This window comes from Typopeltis vanoorti, chromosome 21 (assembly GCF_054136105.1).
Source record: "Typopeltis vanoorti isolate ZY-2024b chromosome 21, IOZ_Tvanoo_1.0, whole genome shotgun sequence".
Taxonomy (NCBI): domain Eukaryota; kingdom Metazoa; phylum Arthropoda; class Arachnida; order Uropygi; family Thelyphonidae; genus Typopeltis; species Typopeltis vanoorti.
In genome coordinates this window covers 89492160-89509635 of record NC_143569.1, presented here as the reverse complement: position 1 = coordinate 89509635, position 17476 = coordinate 89492160, and the positions used below count along the sequence as shown (strand labels likewise).

Below are 17476 nucleotides of genomic sequence, written 5' to 3'. Positions count from 1 at the left end.
ACCATTATATGAATAAAATCCTTTTAAAATTTTATAAATCAAACTATGATAGTTTCATTTTCAATTTTACTTCAGAGCCGCAGTGTGCCGGCCCCTGCTCTAGATGATGACCTTGATATGAAGGTCGAAATGTTAGGAAATTAAAATAGTTATTTATAACACTAGTGTAAAGTCCATAATTTCTAAAATGAATGCTGATCACCGTGCAACACTAAAAGAAAGGAACAGATGATGGAGCGCAGCATAAAAATTACTCGTGCAATAACAGAAGCTTTGCAACCTTTGCAGAACTTGTTTACTGAATTAAAGAGAGAAAAACAGCAGCTTCCAGTAACAATGTTTTTTAAAAAAGTCACAAAGCTTCTCCTATCGATGATCCTCAGCTGTCTACATCATCTCAGTAGTGTTAAGTTCTGAATGAAACTGAAACTGTATTAATTTATATTTTCTTCAGAGCTTAACATGCATCTTACATTTTGGCATATACTGATCTATCGGGCAGATAAAATTGCTTGTAAATTAGTAGAAACATTAATAATTTAAGAATCCTTTTATTTATCCGTAGTGTTGTAATGTATTTACTCTGAATAGTCCATTGTTTAAACTTTGCTGAATTTGTATAAATACTTGTGTGTTACTGAGAGAAGGCTAATTGGATTAAGTACCGATAGCCAGAAGCAAAACACATACGCCAGAGTACACGTGCAGTGCGGAAGGAGAGCACGCAATACCCCCCTCCCTCCCTCCCACCACCACCACACACACACCACCACCACCATCGTAGAATATGCTAGGGAGATTGTGATGCTAGGTGCTGGGAGTTGTACGGTGACGTGAGCAAAGAGGGAGAAATTTGATGATGTAGTAAGAAGTGTTGGCGCCAAATTTAAAAAGCGAAGCAGCAACAGCTCGGGGCTATTTGCGGGTCCTTTTCTTGAGTCATCCTCTTCGCTTGCCGATGTTCGTCCCCGTTCTTTGGAGGGATCCTTGAAGCAGAGATCGTAGGAGAATGCCGAGGAATCCTTGGGAAATCGCTGGTTAAGGATTTGCCCAGCAAAACTGAGTTCCTGTGTACCGCAGAGACAGCTAAGTATTGCCAAGCCTGATGAACAGTGAATGGCGAGCATGTGTCTTTGTCGCCAGAGATGTATCCAGTCCGGGTCATTCAGTGGAGTAATGCAGACCAAGCAGAACGAAAAGTGGACCTGGAGGTGATGTTATATCGTGATATGTATGATGTTCTAATAATTCCCCGGCAATTTAGAAACTTTAATCTGTTTAGTGAATGTATAAAGGAAGGAAGATTGTAAATTTTAGTTGCACATTAAGTTGTGAATTTTATGCAAGGACCTTAGAGATACAGTTTAAGAGGGCAGCGTAACTCTGAGACATGAATGAAGAAATAAGCATTAAATTAATGTCTATGAATGAATAACCTGTAGTATTGTGAAGTTTAGCTTATGATTTACCTTTGATAGAATGTTTTAACTGTACTGATGTTTATATATACTAAGACAGAGTAAGAGGGTTAGATAATTATGTTTTACATTAAAATTGATATTGAAGCTAGCATGTGCAAAGTTTATTCATGATATGTAATCTGTCTAGAGTGTAAATAAATGTTTTCTTTACAATAGCTGACTTGCCTGATATCATTTTCCATTGCACCTCATAAATAATTGAACCACGGCAGGAGGTAATTTGTAAGGGAGGCTACGACTGCAAACTGAGTTAGAGATAGATGAGATTTGAACTACTTTATATAGTTTTAAGAAATTAGGGATAGTGTGCTATGCTAAGTTCTGGTTCTTTGATTTTTCATTGTTCAGAAATCTAGGATTCAGGGTGGTGCAGTATAATATCAATTTTCCCTGAATCCGAAGAAAGAACCAGCACTGAAACAAAGGAATTGCCATTGCTTATTGGGAATCTCTGTCATCTACCGACGTGCAATATCCTTAAAGTAGATGATGGCCCAAGGTAAATGTAGAGACTGCATAAGTTAAAGAGTTAATGAGGTATAATTAAGGTTATAACAGAAAGTGTTTAATTAAGGAATTATTAATGATATAGACATGAGGTTAATATTATAAGACAAGAAAGGGGAAATATAAGAAAGTGACGACGTAACAGTGCTGCAGTCGCCACATCACAGATTTGATAACATATTTAAACTTCACATATTTTACAATGGTGCAGCAGTCGACAGGATTTGATTTATAGACTAAATTAAAGAAATCAAAGTGAGCAGGTTATAGAAAAGATCAGGTAAGCTAAATATTAAGAACTTTGAAACTTAAATATTGTGAAAATTGTAACTGATATATCACTATGGCACGATCATCAAGTACAGGCATGGACGATAATGAATTCTTTAGAACCATAAATCTGCAATAGGTGTTTCTGCAATTCTTTGGGGAGGAGACAGATGATGTTCATTCATTTTTATGCTACGTCGAAGAACTAAGAAAAATTGGAAGATGGACAGACTCTCAGCTCCTTATATTACTTCGCAGTAAGCTGGTAGGAAAGGCAAAACGTTTTAGAATATGCAAATTTCACCATCACCATCATCAAATTCCTGGCATTTACCCTCAAGGGATGTACAGGATATGATAGTACTACATGAAAAATTTACATCACTACTACCATCCTATCTACAATTTTCCTCCAAATCAGTCTCTTACTTGTCAAGACTCCAACATTATCAGATCTTATATTTCTATCATCTAAGGCACTTTATACCGTATCAATCCACCTATATCTTGGTCTTCCTCTGGGTCGTTTTCCTGCCATCCTGGCAGACAACACTTGTTTTGCTAATCTTTCCTTGCCCATTCTGTTTAAGTGACCATACCACCTGAGATTAGCTCTGCTAATGCATTCCTAGATGCCGACAATGTCAAGTTCTTTCCTAATATCATCGTTTTTAATACGATATTGCCATTGATACCATCTGTTCACGCCTCTGATCTTTCTCAGGGCTCTCATATCTGCAGTTTCTAGTCTTTGGTCAAGTGTTTTACTTCTGACCCAACTCTCAGATCCATAAGTTAAACCTGGTTTGAACACTGTCTTGTATACAGCTAATTTAGTGTTCCGACTAATTTCTCTCTTATCCCATATGAATTTATTCATTTGACTTCCTACCATACCAGTTTTGTTGATTCTGTTGTCTATTTCCATATTTAATTTACCATCTTCACTAAAAATCGTGCCTAAGTAGCTGAAATGTTTTATCTGTTCCACAGGTTCCCCGTTCACAACACAGTTGACATTTTCAACAATTCTACCTATTTTCGTTCTCTTTATTTTTTTAATGCTGACCTTCACACCATATCTATTACAACAGTTATTCAATTTAGTCAGGGAATCTTGCAAACTTGAAGAGGATTTATTTAGAAGTATAACATCGTTCACATAAAGCAAAGAGCTGACATCAACATCTCCAATTCTGATATCTTGTTTAATACCACTTTCCTTCATAATGTGATCCATATAGATAATGAATAACAGAGGGGATAATGTATATCCTTGTCTCACACCAGATTTAACATTAAACCAGGCTTTCTCAACTATTTGTCGTAAAGTGAAGATCTGATCCTGACAGCATCTATTTGGCCTGAATCTAGCTTGTTCTTCACAAGCTTTTCTTTCACAATTCTTCTCAACCGTTTCTCAAGTATACTTGCATAGATCTTGCCAGGAACACTCAGTAGGGAAATACCTCTGTAATTCTTACATTCAGTTTTATTTCCCTTTTTATATATATGGGTACTATTAGAGCTCTACTCCAATCATCGGGAATGGTCCCTCTGTTCAGGCTTTCTGAACTATGCAGTGCAGCCACTGTAAGACTTTTATACCCCCATACTTCAGCATTTCTGGTCGAATATCATCTACTCCTGCTGCCTTTCCACATTTCAAGCCTTTGATGGCTTTTTCTACTTCGAGTATATATATGTATTCTGACTGTATGCCTGTTGAGTGTTTTTTACCACTGTGCTATCACTGCTTGTTTCATTTAGCAATTTTTCGAAGTAATTACTCCATACTTCAAGGATATATTTTTCTCCCGTTTTTCATGTCACCTTTGTCATCTTTAACTCTTTTTTTAGCACTCTTTCCTTCATTTCTAAGCTTCTTCAACAACCTCCAGAATATCTTACCACTTCTTGATATTTATTTTCTATGTTCTTGCCAAAGTCCTCCCATGACTTTTGTTTAGCTAGTTTTACACAGTGTTTCGCTTTCTTACATTTGTCTCTGTATTCTCTAAGAGCAAAAGCTGACTTATTTGCCAGGAACTTTTGATATGCTTTCTTCTTTTCCTTCACTGCCTCTTTAACTTCCTATGTCCACAATGGAGTTCTGATTTTTCTATCTTTGCAGACAATCTCACCATGCCTCTCTGGCTGAATCAATCAGGGTTTTCTTCAAGGCTTGCCACTGAATCTCCAAGGTTTGGTTCCTGTTCTCAAACTCTTTCATTTTTCCTTCAACAATCTTTGTGAATTTTAGTCTACAGTTCACATCTGAGAGCTGCTCAACTTTTATTCGCTTTAAAACTTTCTTACATGTTATTCTTTTCAATACGAAATTCAATTTTATCCTACTTAAGACTAAATAGTTATCACTTCCAATTTCAAATCCACTGTACACTCTGGTGTCCTGCACCAGGGAGAAAACATCACTATCAACAATAACATAGTCAATGAGACTTTTCTTGCTCCATGTGAATTTGTGCATATTTTTATGTTGGAACATGGTGTTAGTAATAACCAGTCCATGTCCTGAGCAGAAATCCAACAGGTATTTGTCATTATTATTAGCTTTGCTCTTTTCTCCAAATTTTCACAAAATATTTTTGTGTCTGACAGTCATTTCCTACTCTGCTATTTAGATTCCCAACAAGGACCAACTTTTCCTTTTTCATTGTGTCAGTTGCTTTTTCTAAAGCATCAAAAAATTCCTCCACTTCTACCTTAGTAGAACCTTCTGTGGGACCATAGGCACAAATATGATCTCATTGTCCAATTCCCCATTCTGATATTAGCCCACATCACTCTACTTTAGACTGCCTGTCATTCACAAAGATTACCCTCGTATTTTGTGTTGAATACTATGGCTACTCCTTCTTTTCCTTGATTGTCATTTCCTGAATATAACATTTTGTATTTATTGCTCAAAAAGGTCTCACCAGTTTTTGTCTTTTTTGTTTCAGTCACCCCTATTATGTTGATCTGGTACTTATCTAATTCCTGAGCTAGCTACATTTCTTTCCCATTTAAGCTTCTTATGTTGATAGTACTGATCTTTAACTCTGGTGATGTTGAGTTGGGGTGTGTATTCAGATTTGTTCCAGTAGCTGACTTTTTGCTGTTTGCCCTGGTTCCCTGGCGAAAACAACGGGACCCTTGTTTAACTGGGTGACGTACCAGCCGGCATGATATTTTGTCATGTTGTACCATCATTTTGTATATTGGTTTATGCCAATAAGAATACAATTTGTTCAGCTAAATCCCAAATTGTCAGCCCATCCTCGTTCGTTCAGTATCCAGGTAGATACCCAACAGGGTACACCACGAGAAGGTGAGGATTGGACATTAGGTCATAAGCCCTGGTCTCTTCTCTGCATTCCTTTAAAGTCTATGTGGAGGTCTCCTGTCAGTTATATAGCTTTGACCCTTATGCACCCCTATGCATATTTCAAGGAAGCACTAATTGCAGAATTTTCCCAAAAAGGGGGGCACTTTCCAGACTTTCTGGGAACTTTACAGGTGTATACAAAACAAAGGAAAAAGTGTGACCAAAATTTTTAATAGATTGCTCTCCATCACACAATCAATGAGAGTGTCCATGGAGGAGCAGTCCCAACTTGAATGGATACCCTTCCAATAGTTCAGGGTATGGCTATGTGATGATTTACGTGAAATAATATACAAGAAGCGAGCTGACAATTTAGATGAGTGTTACAGACTGGTGAAGGAAAGGGAAAAGGTTTTGGAGGACATGTCCAATGCAAATTGTCTGAGGAAGTTATTATTGGAAAAACCAAGCGTGTAATGTCCCCCCTCTCCCCCCTGCTCAGGAAACGAAGGCAAATTCAACACAAATGGAAAAGCTGAGCCTCCGAAGTCACTAGGAAAAGAACGCGAGATAAGACACAAACAAATTAGTAGACATTTAGGGGAAATCTCCATAGTACAAGAGGTCCAATCGTGCGAGCAATGTATTGTGTAACCAATTTTGAAGGAACGAGAAGTCTGCCCCCCCCCCCTCCCCCTTGAATCAGCCAGTGAGCATGAATCATTGGTTTTCAAATGCTATAAGATGCAAAGTGTGGTGACTGCAGAGATTGGTGGACGAATACCTTTGTCCCTCGTTGAAGGATTTGTGGAGGGTATTCCCTGTAAATTCTTATTAGACACCGGGGCACACATATCAGTAATACCTATGCCCCTGGTCGAGAAAATTTGTAGAGTTTCTCCAAATGGACTCATAGAACTGTGTAAGCCAGTTAAGATTACTGGAGTTGCCAGAGTTGAACTCTTCTCAGAGATGAAAATGAATGTGAAGCTCACAATACCTTGTTTCCCAGTCACACTCTCTCATGAAGTATTGATTCTGAGGTTTTAGATATTAAATTGGGAGACCGTAAAGAGACATCAAATGAATGGAAAAGGAGAATAGTGGAAGGCACTATCAATTCATTAGATTCAGAATTTGAAAGACCCGAGATTGAGAGTTTCTTCAAACTGGTATTTCATTGCTTTCCTAGCATGTTTACCGAAGAGGTTAGTTCCCTATCTTGCATGAACAAGATCGAACATACTGTGCAAATCACATCCAACTTCCCCGTACATGTTAGGCAGTATCAAATGCCTCTCAAACACATGGAGAAACTATAAAAATTGCTAGAAGACTATGAGAAGGCTGGGATCAAGGAAGGTCTTTTGTTGTCCAGACACGATGTGACTAGAAGGTGGAAGGACAAGATTCTGGTCCCAAAGATCATGATTCCGTGGGTACTCCACACATTCCATGACTCGGATTTAGCGGGTCATCAGGGGTTCCACAAGACTTGGAAGAGAGTGAGAGACAGATACTTGTGGAGGGCTATGAGAGAGGACATTGAATCCTACATATCCTCGTGTCACCTTTGCCAGCAAAAGTCTAGCATTGTGGGAAAGGATCCTCTTCAACCATTTCCCATCCCTATGCGTCCCTTTCAAGCTGTGGCCATGGATATAATTGGACTCCTTTCCACCACCACGAAGGGCAACAAGTATCACCTGGTAATAATAGATATGTTCTCTACATCTGCCCCACATACACACCCACCCCACCACCATCGAAGAGTATGCTAGGGAAGATTTAAAAAGTGAAGCAGCGCCAGCTCAGAGCCTTTTGCTGGTCCTTTTCTTGAGTCGTCCTCTTCGCTTGCCGATGTTCGTCCCCGTTCTTTGAAGGGATCAGTGAAGCAGAGATCGTAAGAGAATGCCACGGAATCCTTGGGAAATCACCGGTTAAGGATTTGCTCAGCGAAACTGAATTCCTGCAGCGACAACTAAGCCTTGCCGACCCTGATGAACAGTGAACGGCGAGCATGTGTCTTTGTCGCCAGAGATGTATCCACTCCGAGTCATTCAGTGGAGTAATGCAGACCAAGCAGAACAAAAAGTGGACCTGGAGGTGATGTTATATCGTGATATGTATGATGTTCTAATAATCCCCGGCAATTTAGAAACTTTAATCTGTTTAGCGAATGTATAAAGGAAGAAAGATTGTAAATTTTAGTTGCACATTAAGTTGTGAATTTTAAGCAAGGACCTTAGAGATACAGTTTAAGAGGGCAGCATAACTCTGAGACATGAGTGAAGAAATAGACATTAAATTAATGTCTATGAATGAATAACCTGTAGTATTGTGAAGTTTAGCTTATGATTTACCTTTGATAGAATGTTTTAACTGTACTGATGTTTATATATGCTAAGACAGAGTCAGAAGGGTTAGATAATTATGTTTTTCATTAAAATTGATATTGAAGCTAGCATGTGCCAAAGCTTATTCATATGTAATTTGTCTAGAGTGTTAATAAATGTTTTCTTTAGATTCAATAGCTGACTTGCCTGATATCATTTCCCATTGCACTGCTCATAAATAATTGAACCACGTGGGAGGTAATTTGTAAGGGAGGCTACGACCGTAAACTAAGTTAGAGATAGATGAGATTTGAACTACTTTATATAGTTTAAGAAATTAGGGATAGTGTGCTATGCTAAGTTCTGGTTCTTTGATTTTTCATTGTTCAGAAATCTAGGATTCAGGGTGGCGCAGTATAATATAAATTTTCTCTGAATCCGAAGAAAGAACCAGCACTGAAACAAAGGAATTGCCATTGCCTATTGGGAATCTCTTTGTCTTCTATCGACGTGCAATATCCTTAAAGTTGATGACGGCCCAAGGTAAATTTAGAGACTGCATAAGTTAAAGAGTTAATGAGGTATAATTAAGGTTATAACAAAGTGTTTTATTAAGGAATTATTAACAATATAGACACGAAGTTAATATTATAAGACAAGTAAGAGCAAATATAAGGAAGTGACGACGTAACAATGGTGCGGTTGCCACATAACAGATTTGATAACATATTTAACAGTAGGCAAGCAAGCAGCCAACTGCCAAAGATTCAGAAGATGAATAAACATGTAGCTGAACACAAGGTGTTCGGATCTCAGTTGATTCCTCCTGATAAGAATAAAAATGTTAAGATTTTATTAACAATTACAATTTCATTAGAATATTTTCTCATTTCATTCTACATAATTATTATGTGGGTTAAATTTTATTTGTCTAAAGACGAAGTTTTATTGAATGAGGCAATTTTTTTTGGTTTGCTACTTCACCTGTACTACTCAGGTGCTTTCTACTGCATTTGGGCACACATTCCATTGCTCCTCATAGATTCTAAAGATGTAAAAATTGTTTCATGATAATTGTAAATAAATATGTAATATTATTATCGAGGAGCTATGGAATGTGTGCCCAAATGCAGTAGATAACATCCCTGGATAGTACAGGTGAAGTGATAGTCTAGAAATTACCTCATTTAATAAAAAAAAAACCTCTTTTATTATTATTTATTGAGCCATACAATTTTGTTTATACATTTATATTAACAACATAACATATTCACTGAAAAACCCTACATTCCTAGCGCATGAGACTAAGTCAATTTACTAGTGATTTCCTGCTTCAATTTTGCTATATATGTGCAAAAATCTGGGTCTCAGTGGAGGTTCTACTATCCGCGGTTTCAAGTATCCTCTGAAGACGGTGGAACCAAACCCAGCGGATACGGGGGGGGCTACTATACTCATTTCAAGTGATTGCTAATGGAGGAGGCACAAACATTGCTTTCATTTATGGTCTGCTTGTGAAAGTTGTACATGTACAAATCAAACCAATTTGAATTTGATGGATGATCCTGATAAGGAGGATGATCTCATCATACTACAGAGCAAATCCTTGCTAAGACAAAATTTCATTAATCAAAATCTTGATCATGTTGGAGGCTTAATGGATTTTTTACAACACTCAAAAAGAATAAAAATAGAATTTAATACTTCCTATATTTCGTCCTAGTCACTAGGACATCTACGGGGATTACAAAAACAATTAATGTAACATATCCACAAATAACAAACAATACTAAGCCCAACCACGTGGGTGACACTAAAGTCCTAGAAACTAAAAATCTTACTCAGAAAAGTATCTTCCTGGCCCCCTGACGTCACGAAAAAACTTAAACCTTTCAGCTCCCATCCCCCCCCCCCCCCCCCCCCCCCCCGAATATACGGTTTACCAAAAATCCACAAACCCAATTCCCCACTCAGGCCTATAGTAGATGCCAACAATGCACCTTGCTATAGACTATCTAAACAGCTGGCCAACTCTCTGATCCCCCTCACCAGAAGGTCCCCTTCCTATATAAAAAACTCGACCCACTTTAAAGCCCTCACAGAAAATTTAACCGTGAATAAGACAGACATATTGGTAAGCTTTGATATCTCCTCTTTGTTTACCAATATTCCCTTAATTGACACCTTATCTCTCTTAGAAAACGTTTTTCCCTCTGACATCTTAGATCTCTTTTCCTTTGCCATTAACTCTGGGTATTTCTCTTGGAACAAAAAAATCTACAAGCAGATAGAGGGAACTGCCATAGGTTCCCCCCTCTCACTCCCCCCCTTGCCAATTTCTATATGGAAGATTTCGAAAAACGAGCCATAGACTCAGCCCCACTCAAACCTTCTATCTGGCTAAGATATGTAGATGATGTGTTCTCTATTTGGCCTCATGGCCCAGACACGTTAGACTCCTTCCTCAGTCATCTCAATAGTCTACATCCAAGAATCCAGTTCACTATGGAAAAGGAAAAGAGCAATTGTTTACCCTTCCTAGACACCTTAGTCACACACCTGCCTTATGATACACTTACCTTCACTGTATACAGAAAACCCATACACACAGGCAGATACATTCACAAACTCTCCCACCACCACCCCTCTCAACAATATGGCATTATTAAAACTCTTACCAAGAGAGCCCACACTCTTTGTTCCAGTGGAGCTGCCCTCACTACTGAGCTTAACCACATACACAGCACTTTCCTCTCCAATGGCTACAGCGATCACAGTATCAAAAAAATAATCAACTCCTTCCCCATTCCCCGTCCTTCTCGTCAACAAGATTTTAAAAATGCCATCACCATACCCTACATCCGTGGCACATCCGAAAAAATAGCCAAGATACTAAAACAGTACAACCTACACACAGCATATAAGCCCCACCGCAAACTTGCTACCCTTATCCGTTCTACAAAAGATCAGCTCCCTCCTCTCTCTTGGGGGGGGGGGGGGGTGGGGGGGGGGGGGGGTGGGGGGGGGGGGGGGTGGGGGGGGGGGGGGGTGGGGGGGGGGGGGGGTGGGGGGGGGGGGGGGTGGGGGGGGGGGGGGGTGGGGGGGGGGGGGGGTGGGGGGGGGGGGGGGTGGGGGGGGGGGGGGGTGGGGGGGGGGGGGGGTGGGGGGGGGGGGGGGTGGGGGGGGGGGGGGGTGGGGGGGGGGGGGGGTGGGGGGGGGGGGGGGTGGGGGGGGGGGGGGGTGGGGGGGGGGGGGGGTGGGGGGGGGGGGGGGTGGGGGGGGGGGGGGGTGGGGGGGGGGGGGGGTGGGGGGGGGGGGGGGTGGGGGGGGGGGGGGGTGGGGGGGGGGGGGGGTGGGGGGGGGGGGGGGTGGGGGGGGGGGGGGGTGGGGGGGGGGGGGGGTGGGGGGGGGGGGGGGTGGGGGGGGGGGGGGGTGGGGGGGGGGGGGGGTGGGGGGGGGGGGGGGTGGGGGGGGGGGGGGGTGGGATATGTTGTCAAGGCCAGCCAGGTTACTGGTTACTACAACTTCTTCCCGGCCTGAAGCCAGCTTGTTCAATCGGGAATGCTCCTTCAATGAGTGGTGAAATTCTCTTAAGGAGAATTCTTTCAAAGAGCTTAAAAGTGGAGCAAAGCAAGGATATAGGTCGTAGATTTTTGACATCATTTGGATCTTTCCCTGGTTTAGGCATGGCAGTTATTTTGGCTTCCCGCCACAGATTTGGTAGTTAAAAGCCTATGTTAAGATAATACAAACATATCTTGGTTATAACAAGCTGTTAAGCCCAAAACATTAATAGGGATATGAGATGAAATTAGATGTAATTAATTATACCCAATAGTCAATTAAATTTTCTCTAGAAACAAATGATTTTGCATGAAGAATACACGTTGATCGCTTGTTTATCAGCTGAACCTATATAAATCTGAGTGGTATTTGATATTTTGCTGCTAGTCATTGATTATTACTGTGATGTGGCTAGCTCAGTACTCTGTCTCAGGGAATCATAGCATGCTCATAATTTCCTTAAGATGGAGTTGTCAGCATCTTCCCACAGTACTTTTGGTGGTAACAACACTCTAGTCGAGAAGGCTTTCATATGCATCCTGTCTGGAATGCTAGGTCATCTCTCTCTGAAAATCACTTATAAGAGCTTTTCAGCTGACTATCCATACAGAGTTAGTAGACATAATCTACTGGTTCGTGACTTCAACCAGCTAAGGCCATAATTTGTCCAGTTGTCAGCTTCCTAAAACAGGCCACATTTTCTACTTGTATTAGAAGAGTCTTACTGCTGATCTTATCAGGTTTTTAAATCTCAGTGGTGATGGTAATTGGAGTTTGAAATTTTCAGGTAGGTATACTCTGTACTCTGGATAAATTTTTCTTCCTAATTTGCATATCTTAAGAACAGATACCATTAGATACTAACTACAGCGAGGGGAGAGAACATTGAATGGTCATCCATATGCAATCAAAAATTTATTCTAAGTAGTTCATAAATCGAACTGCTTGGAATCGTAAATGTTAGATGAGCCACCTTCTACTTTAAGAGCTTCTTTGTACTTCTCTTGACTATTATGCTCCCAACTTTGTAAGTAAATGTCTGCATTCAACATCTAAGCAGCTTTCAGGTGTGAATTTTAATGTTTTTCAGTAGCAATTTTAGAATAGCACTGCTGTTAGGTGACTGATTGGGATACTGTGGAAGTTTTAAGTAGCAAAAATCTTAAATCATTTGTAAGCTGCAGCTGAAATTATTCACAGAAACATTTTCTTGATAATAAAAGATTTGGAAATTGCAGCATATAAAAGCTAGTGTAAGGCTGTAGTGTAATGTAACCTGTTTACTTGAAAGTTTGAGAAGTCTACCTCATAGTCTAAAATAAATCAAACCCTGTGCCATTTTATATTACCTGTAGTAATCAAATATTTCTCTAGTAATAACATAAATTTATTCAGATTCCCTTTCCACTTTGAGTGCAAAAGATTATATGAGCATGTGATGATCGAACTTGTACTCTGTAACAAGTAGCTATAGGTTTCTTGTTTACATTGATAAAATCCATTCCTTATAAATTTTCATTTTCAATTTGATACTTGAAATTGTAATAGCTGCAGCTAATAGCAGTGAAATTGTTTATTGTATAGGTTGCAGTGAAGAGTCAGAAAATGATTCACTTTCCTCAGAAAGTAGTAGAAGGTTTCAACGGAAGCGATTAAGGTTGAGGTAATATTTGATATTTTATTTCTTAATTATCAAAAATTGTTTGAAATTTAAACTTGGTTAAAAAAATTACTTTATCATCTAGAATTGATTAAGAATCATATTTTAAAAAAAAAAACGTCAAAATGAACATGAGACACTTTCCAGTGTCTTGTTGGATGATTTTCACCATAACAAACATATAGGGACTATAGGAACAGTTTGCTATAGTGAATTTATTTTGTATATCGTTATACCGTAGTCCCCCCCCCCATCCGCGGTCAACCTCCTCTGCATGGAGAGTGGTTGAACGGTGGAATGCATTGCCTGATAGAGTGGGGAGAGCAAGAATGGCCAGCGAGTTCGAGGAGTGGTATGATAGACTTCGTGTTTCCTGAGAAGGACCTCGCATGATGAGTCTCTTGACTCCATGGAGGCCTGAATAATAATAATAATCCCAGTACGAAAATATTAAATGGAAAATTCCAGTAATAAACAATTTATAATTATATCGGCAAAGTGGATATTAGATCCAACTTTATTTCAAAGCCAAATGTGGAAACTATGAAAGTTTCATAGGTTGACCTGCCAGCTTACGAGAATACAGTCATGGTCATCCCCCGAGTTGCTTTAGCTACTTAACTCAAGTAGGTAGTGCAAGCTAAGGCAACTCAAGGATGCTGATTGTATTCTCGTAAGCTCCCAGGTCATCCTGCAAAATTTTCATAATTTCTACAAACATTTGGCTTTGAAATAATGTGGGATCTAATACCAACTTTGCCTATGTAATTTTACATTGACAACATGAAGCTGTATGGCTCTTTCTTCAGTAATAGACAATTCAGCTGATCCCAGAGGTAGTCCAACACCAGGCACGATGCAAAGGTGGAGAAAGCTACACGCAACTTTCAGATATCAGGAATTGTGCGCTGTTCTGAGTAGTTTTTGGTTATCAGATCGAACGTCGCAGTGCTTGTGTTCAAGTGACCTTTATTTTACTTAATAGTGGCCCCAAAGTGCAAGAGTAGTGATGCGGCAATTCATATATGTCAAAGTGAAACCGTAAAGTGTTTCCTTTTAAGTAAAAACGGTGAAAGTTCTCAACTTCATAAAATATATGTGTGTATATATATATATATATATATATATACACACACATAAAGTGTGCTGAGGTTGCTAAGATTCCATTCGCATTCGTATAACTTTATTACAGTATGTTGTCATAATTATTCTATTTTATTATTAGTTATTGTTGTTAATCTCTTACTATGCCTAATTTACACCCTCTGTCTAAAAAGAAACCGAACTTTTCGAAAATAGAAGAAACTAGTGGCGCCACCTGTTTTATCTTTTTGTTGTCCAAAGCAGCAACCTTCATTAGTGTTGTGTCAACTGTTTATGACATTTATTTCATTAGAAGGCGGAGTTATAGTGCCAAGAGTGACAGTGTTTTGACGAACGGTCGGAAAATGAGTTTCAAACAGAGAGCTATGATTGACTTTTATGTTAAACTTGGTAAAAGTTTTACCGAAATGCATGAAATGCTTCAAAAAGCATACGGTGATGAATGCTTAACCCATACTCAAGTTTACAAGTGGTTTAAGCGATTTCAAAGTGGTCTTGAGACTTGAGGATAACGAAAACCCGGGCCATCCAAAATCTGGACTGAGTGAAATTAACATCCAAAGATTGCATGATTTCTTTCATCAAAGAAATCCCAAAATCATCATTAAGATTGATTGAAGATGAATTGGGGATTCCAAAATCAACAGTGCACAACATTTTGACCGAGAGTTTGGGCCCCTGTAAATTGAATTTGCGATTTGTTCTCCACAAGTTGACCGATGACCAAAAATTATCGAATTGAACACTGCAAGGACCTCATTAAATTAAAACCGATCTTAAGAACTCAAACTTCCTTGAAACGATCATTACTGGTGATGAAACATGGTGTTTAGAGTATGAGCCTGAAACAAAGTGCCAGTACTGAGTGGAGACCAGAAGAGGGGCAGCTGAAAAAAAAGTCACTTGGAGAAGTCAAAAGTAAAGGCAATGCTGATTTGTTTCTATGATTCCAAGGGCATTATCCACAAAGATTTCGTTCTGTCTAGCCAAATGGTCAATGGTGAGTTTTTATCTTGAAGTTTTGAAGCAATTGATAGTGAGAATTCATTGCATACGGCATAAATATCATGATGCAAGCAGCTGATCACTTTTGCAGAATAATGCACCATCTCATTGTTCAAACATTGTGAGACAGTTTTTGAAAAAAAACCAAGTTTGTGTGTTGGATCACTCGCCGTATTCACCTGATTTAGCACCCTGTGACCTCTTTCTCTTCCCCCGACTTCATTTGCCGATGAAAGGAAAGCAATATGTGGTTACTGCCGCTTGAAAACGTTCAAGCGGCAGTAACCACAACCCTCAACAGTATCCCAAAAACTGATGCAAAAAAAAACTCAATTAATTAATTGACCATGCCAAACGCTGTATTGAAGCTGAGGGAGAGTATATTGATTGAAATAAATAATTTGAATAATTATAATTGGCCTGTGTTTTATTTTCTATCAAAAGTTCGGTTTCTTTTTGGACAGAGGGTGTATAAATTAAACTTTATCATAGGTATGTACGTATGGGAAAAAACATAGCAATATATGAGAGTTGTTTGATAAGTCCGTATAAAAATGAAGAAAACATTTTTTGGGACAAACATTTTTTTATTTTTCAACATAGTCTCCTTTGAGGTCTATACACTTAGTCTAACGATGATAGAGTTTTTTGATCCCATCTATATATATTATGATTTATCCAACTCTTCAAAATAGTAGTTGTTTCGCAAATCGCCTCATCATTTGATGAAAATCTCTTTCCTGCCAGCCATTTTTTCGTTTGGAAACAGATAGTAGTCCGAGGGAGCTAAATCTGGAGAGTAGGGTGGATGCGGAAGGACTTTATAGCATAAATTGAACAATTTTGCAGTCACAGTTGCAGAAGAGTGAGCGGGTGTGCTATCGTAGGAAAGAATCTTCTTTTTCACCAAGTGTGGTCGTTTTTCTTTTATTTCATTATTTAAACGATCCAGCAAAGATGCATAATATACTCCAGTAATTGTTTTTCCCTTTTCCAAGAAGTCTATGAAGATTATGCTATGAGCATAATCTTAATCCAGTCTAAACTGACGCTGAACATTCAGGTGTCCAGAATGTTCAGCGTCACTTGTGCTCATATGGCCACTTCGAGAGTTACTAAACCACTTATAAATTTATAACTGTTCTAATCGAAGGTGCAGACTCACCATAGTGTTTATCAAGCTTAGCTTTAGTTTCCTCATCCATTTTTCACAAATCATGGTACTTGATCAATTCAGATGAACTCCAAACACAGAGTAATATATCTATCTGACTGAAACTTAGTGTGTGATCCTCCAACAGTTGTCAGCAACTAAAAATAACCTCGATATGTACTGGTGGCGTCATCTCTTAGACTTTCTTGAAACATTCTCTTAGACTTATTGAACATCCCTTGTATAGGGTTCGGTACTATCTGCAGTTTCAAGTGTGTCTTGTTTCAGGGTATCTTGAAACGTATCCCCCTGCGGGTAATGGGGGGGGGCTACTGTACCTCTAAACTGTGGTTGGGGCTTTTCAGTAGTTGCTATAGTAAGCAAGTTTGTTATAATGGTGTTTGCTATAGTGAGAGTGAACTGTAAATGGTTAGTAAAATCTACTTGCAATAGTTTTATCTTAAATTGTGATATGATTAGTTGAATAAAACTACCCCTAAACTGTGGTTGGGGCTTTTCAGTAGTTGCTATAGTAAGCAAGTTTGTTATAATGGTGTTTGCTATAGTGAGAGTGAACTGTAAATGGTTAGTAAAATCTACTTGCAATAGTTTTCTCTTAAATTGTGATATGATTAGTTGAATAAAACTGCCCCAGTCATTCAGCCAAGAAGAGAAATATATAAACATAAATATCATCACACTTTAATGGTATTTAATTGTTAATGTCAAGCTAATCTAGCTGTAATAAGAATGATATAAAGTATATAAAATTAATCAAAAAAAAAATCAGCTAACGCCTTTTTATTCCCGTATACGGGAGTAGGCGAGGCCATTTAGCCCTATCTAACTTTTGGAGACTGAGTGGGCAGTTCAATCTCCACTGGTACCCAATCAGAGACAGATGGCCCAAGGCTATCACTAATTAAGCGGTACGCAGTGAAGAGAGATGGCTCAAATGTGCCGCCATCTCGTGGTCCCTAACCCTAACACAATATATTTAATGTCTGAAAAATAATGTGGGTTCTACGGTCGATTTTCTTGAGTTTACAGGACGAAAAACCCAAG

The 17476-nt window shown here is 39.2% G+C and overlaps 1 protein-coding gene across 1 annotated transcript in view; it reads left to right on the top strand.

The window, feature by feature from the left end:
• Positions 1-17476, top strand: part of LOC150095096 (uncharacterized) — a 332715-nt gene that overhangs the window by 283986 nt on the left and 31253 nt on the right. Inside the window, exon 8 of the mRNA XM_090411047.1 lies at positions 13074-13152. Within this exon, the coding sequence (XP_090267173.1) occupies positions 13074-13152 (79 nt within the window). The remainder of the gene's footprint in view (positions 1-13073; positions 13153-17476) is intronic.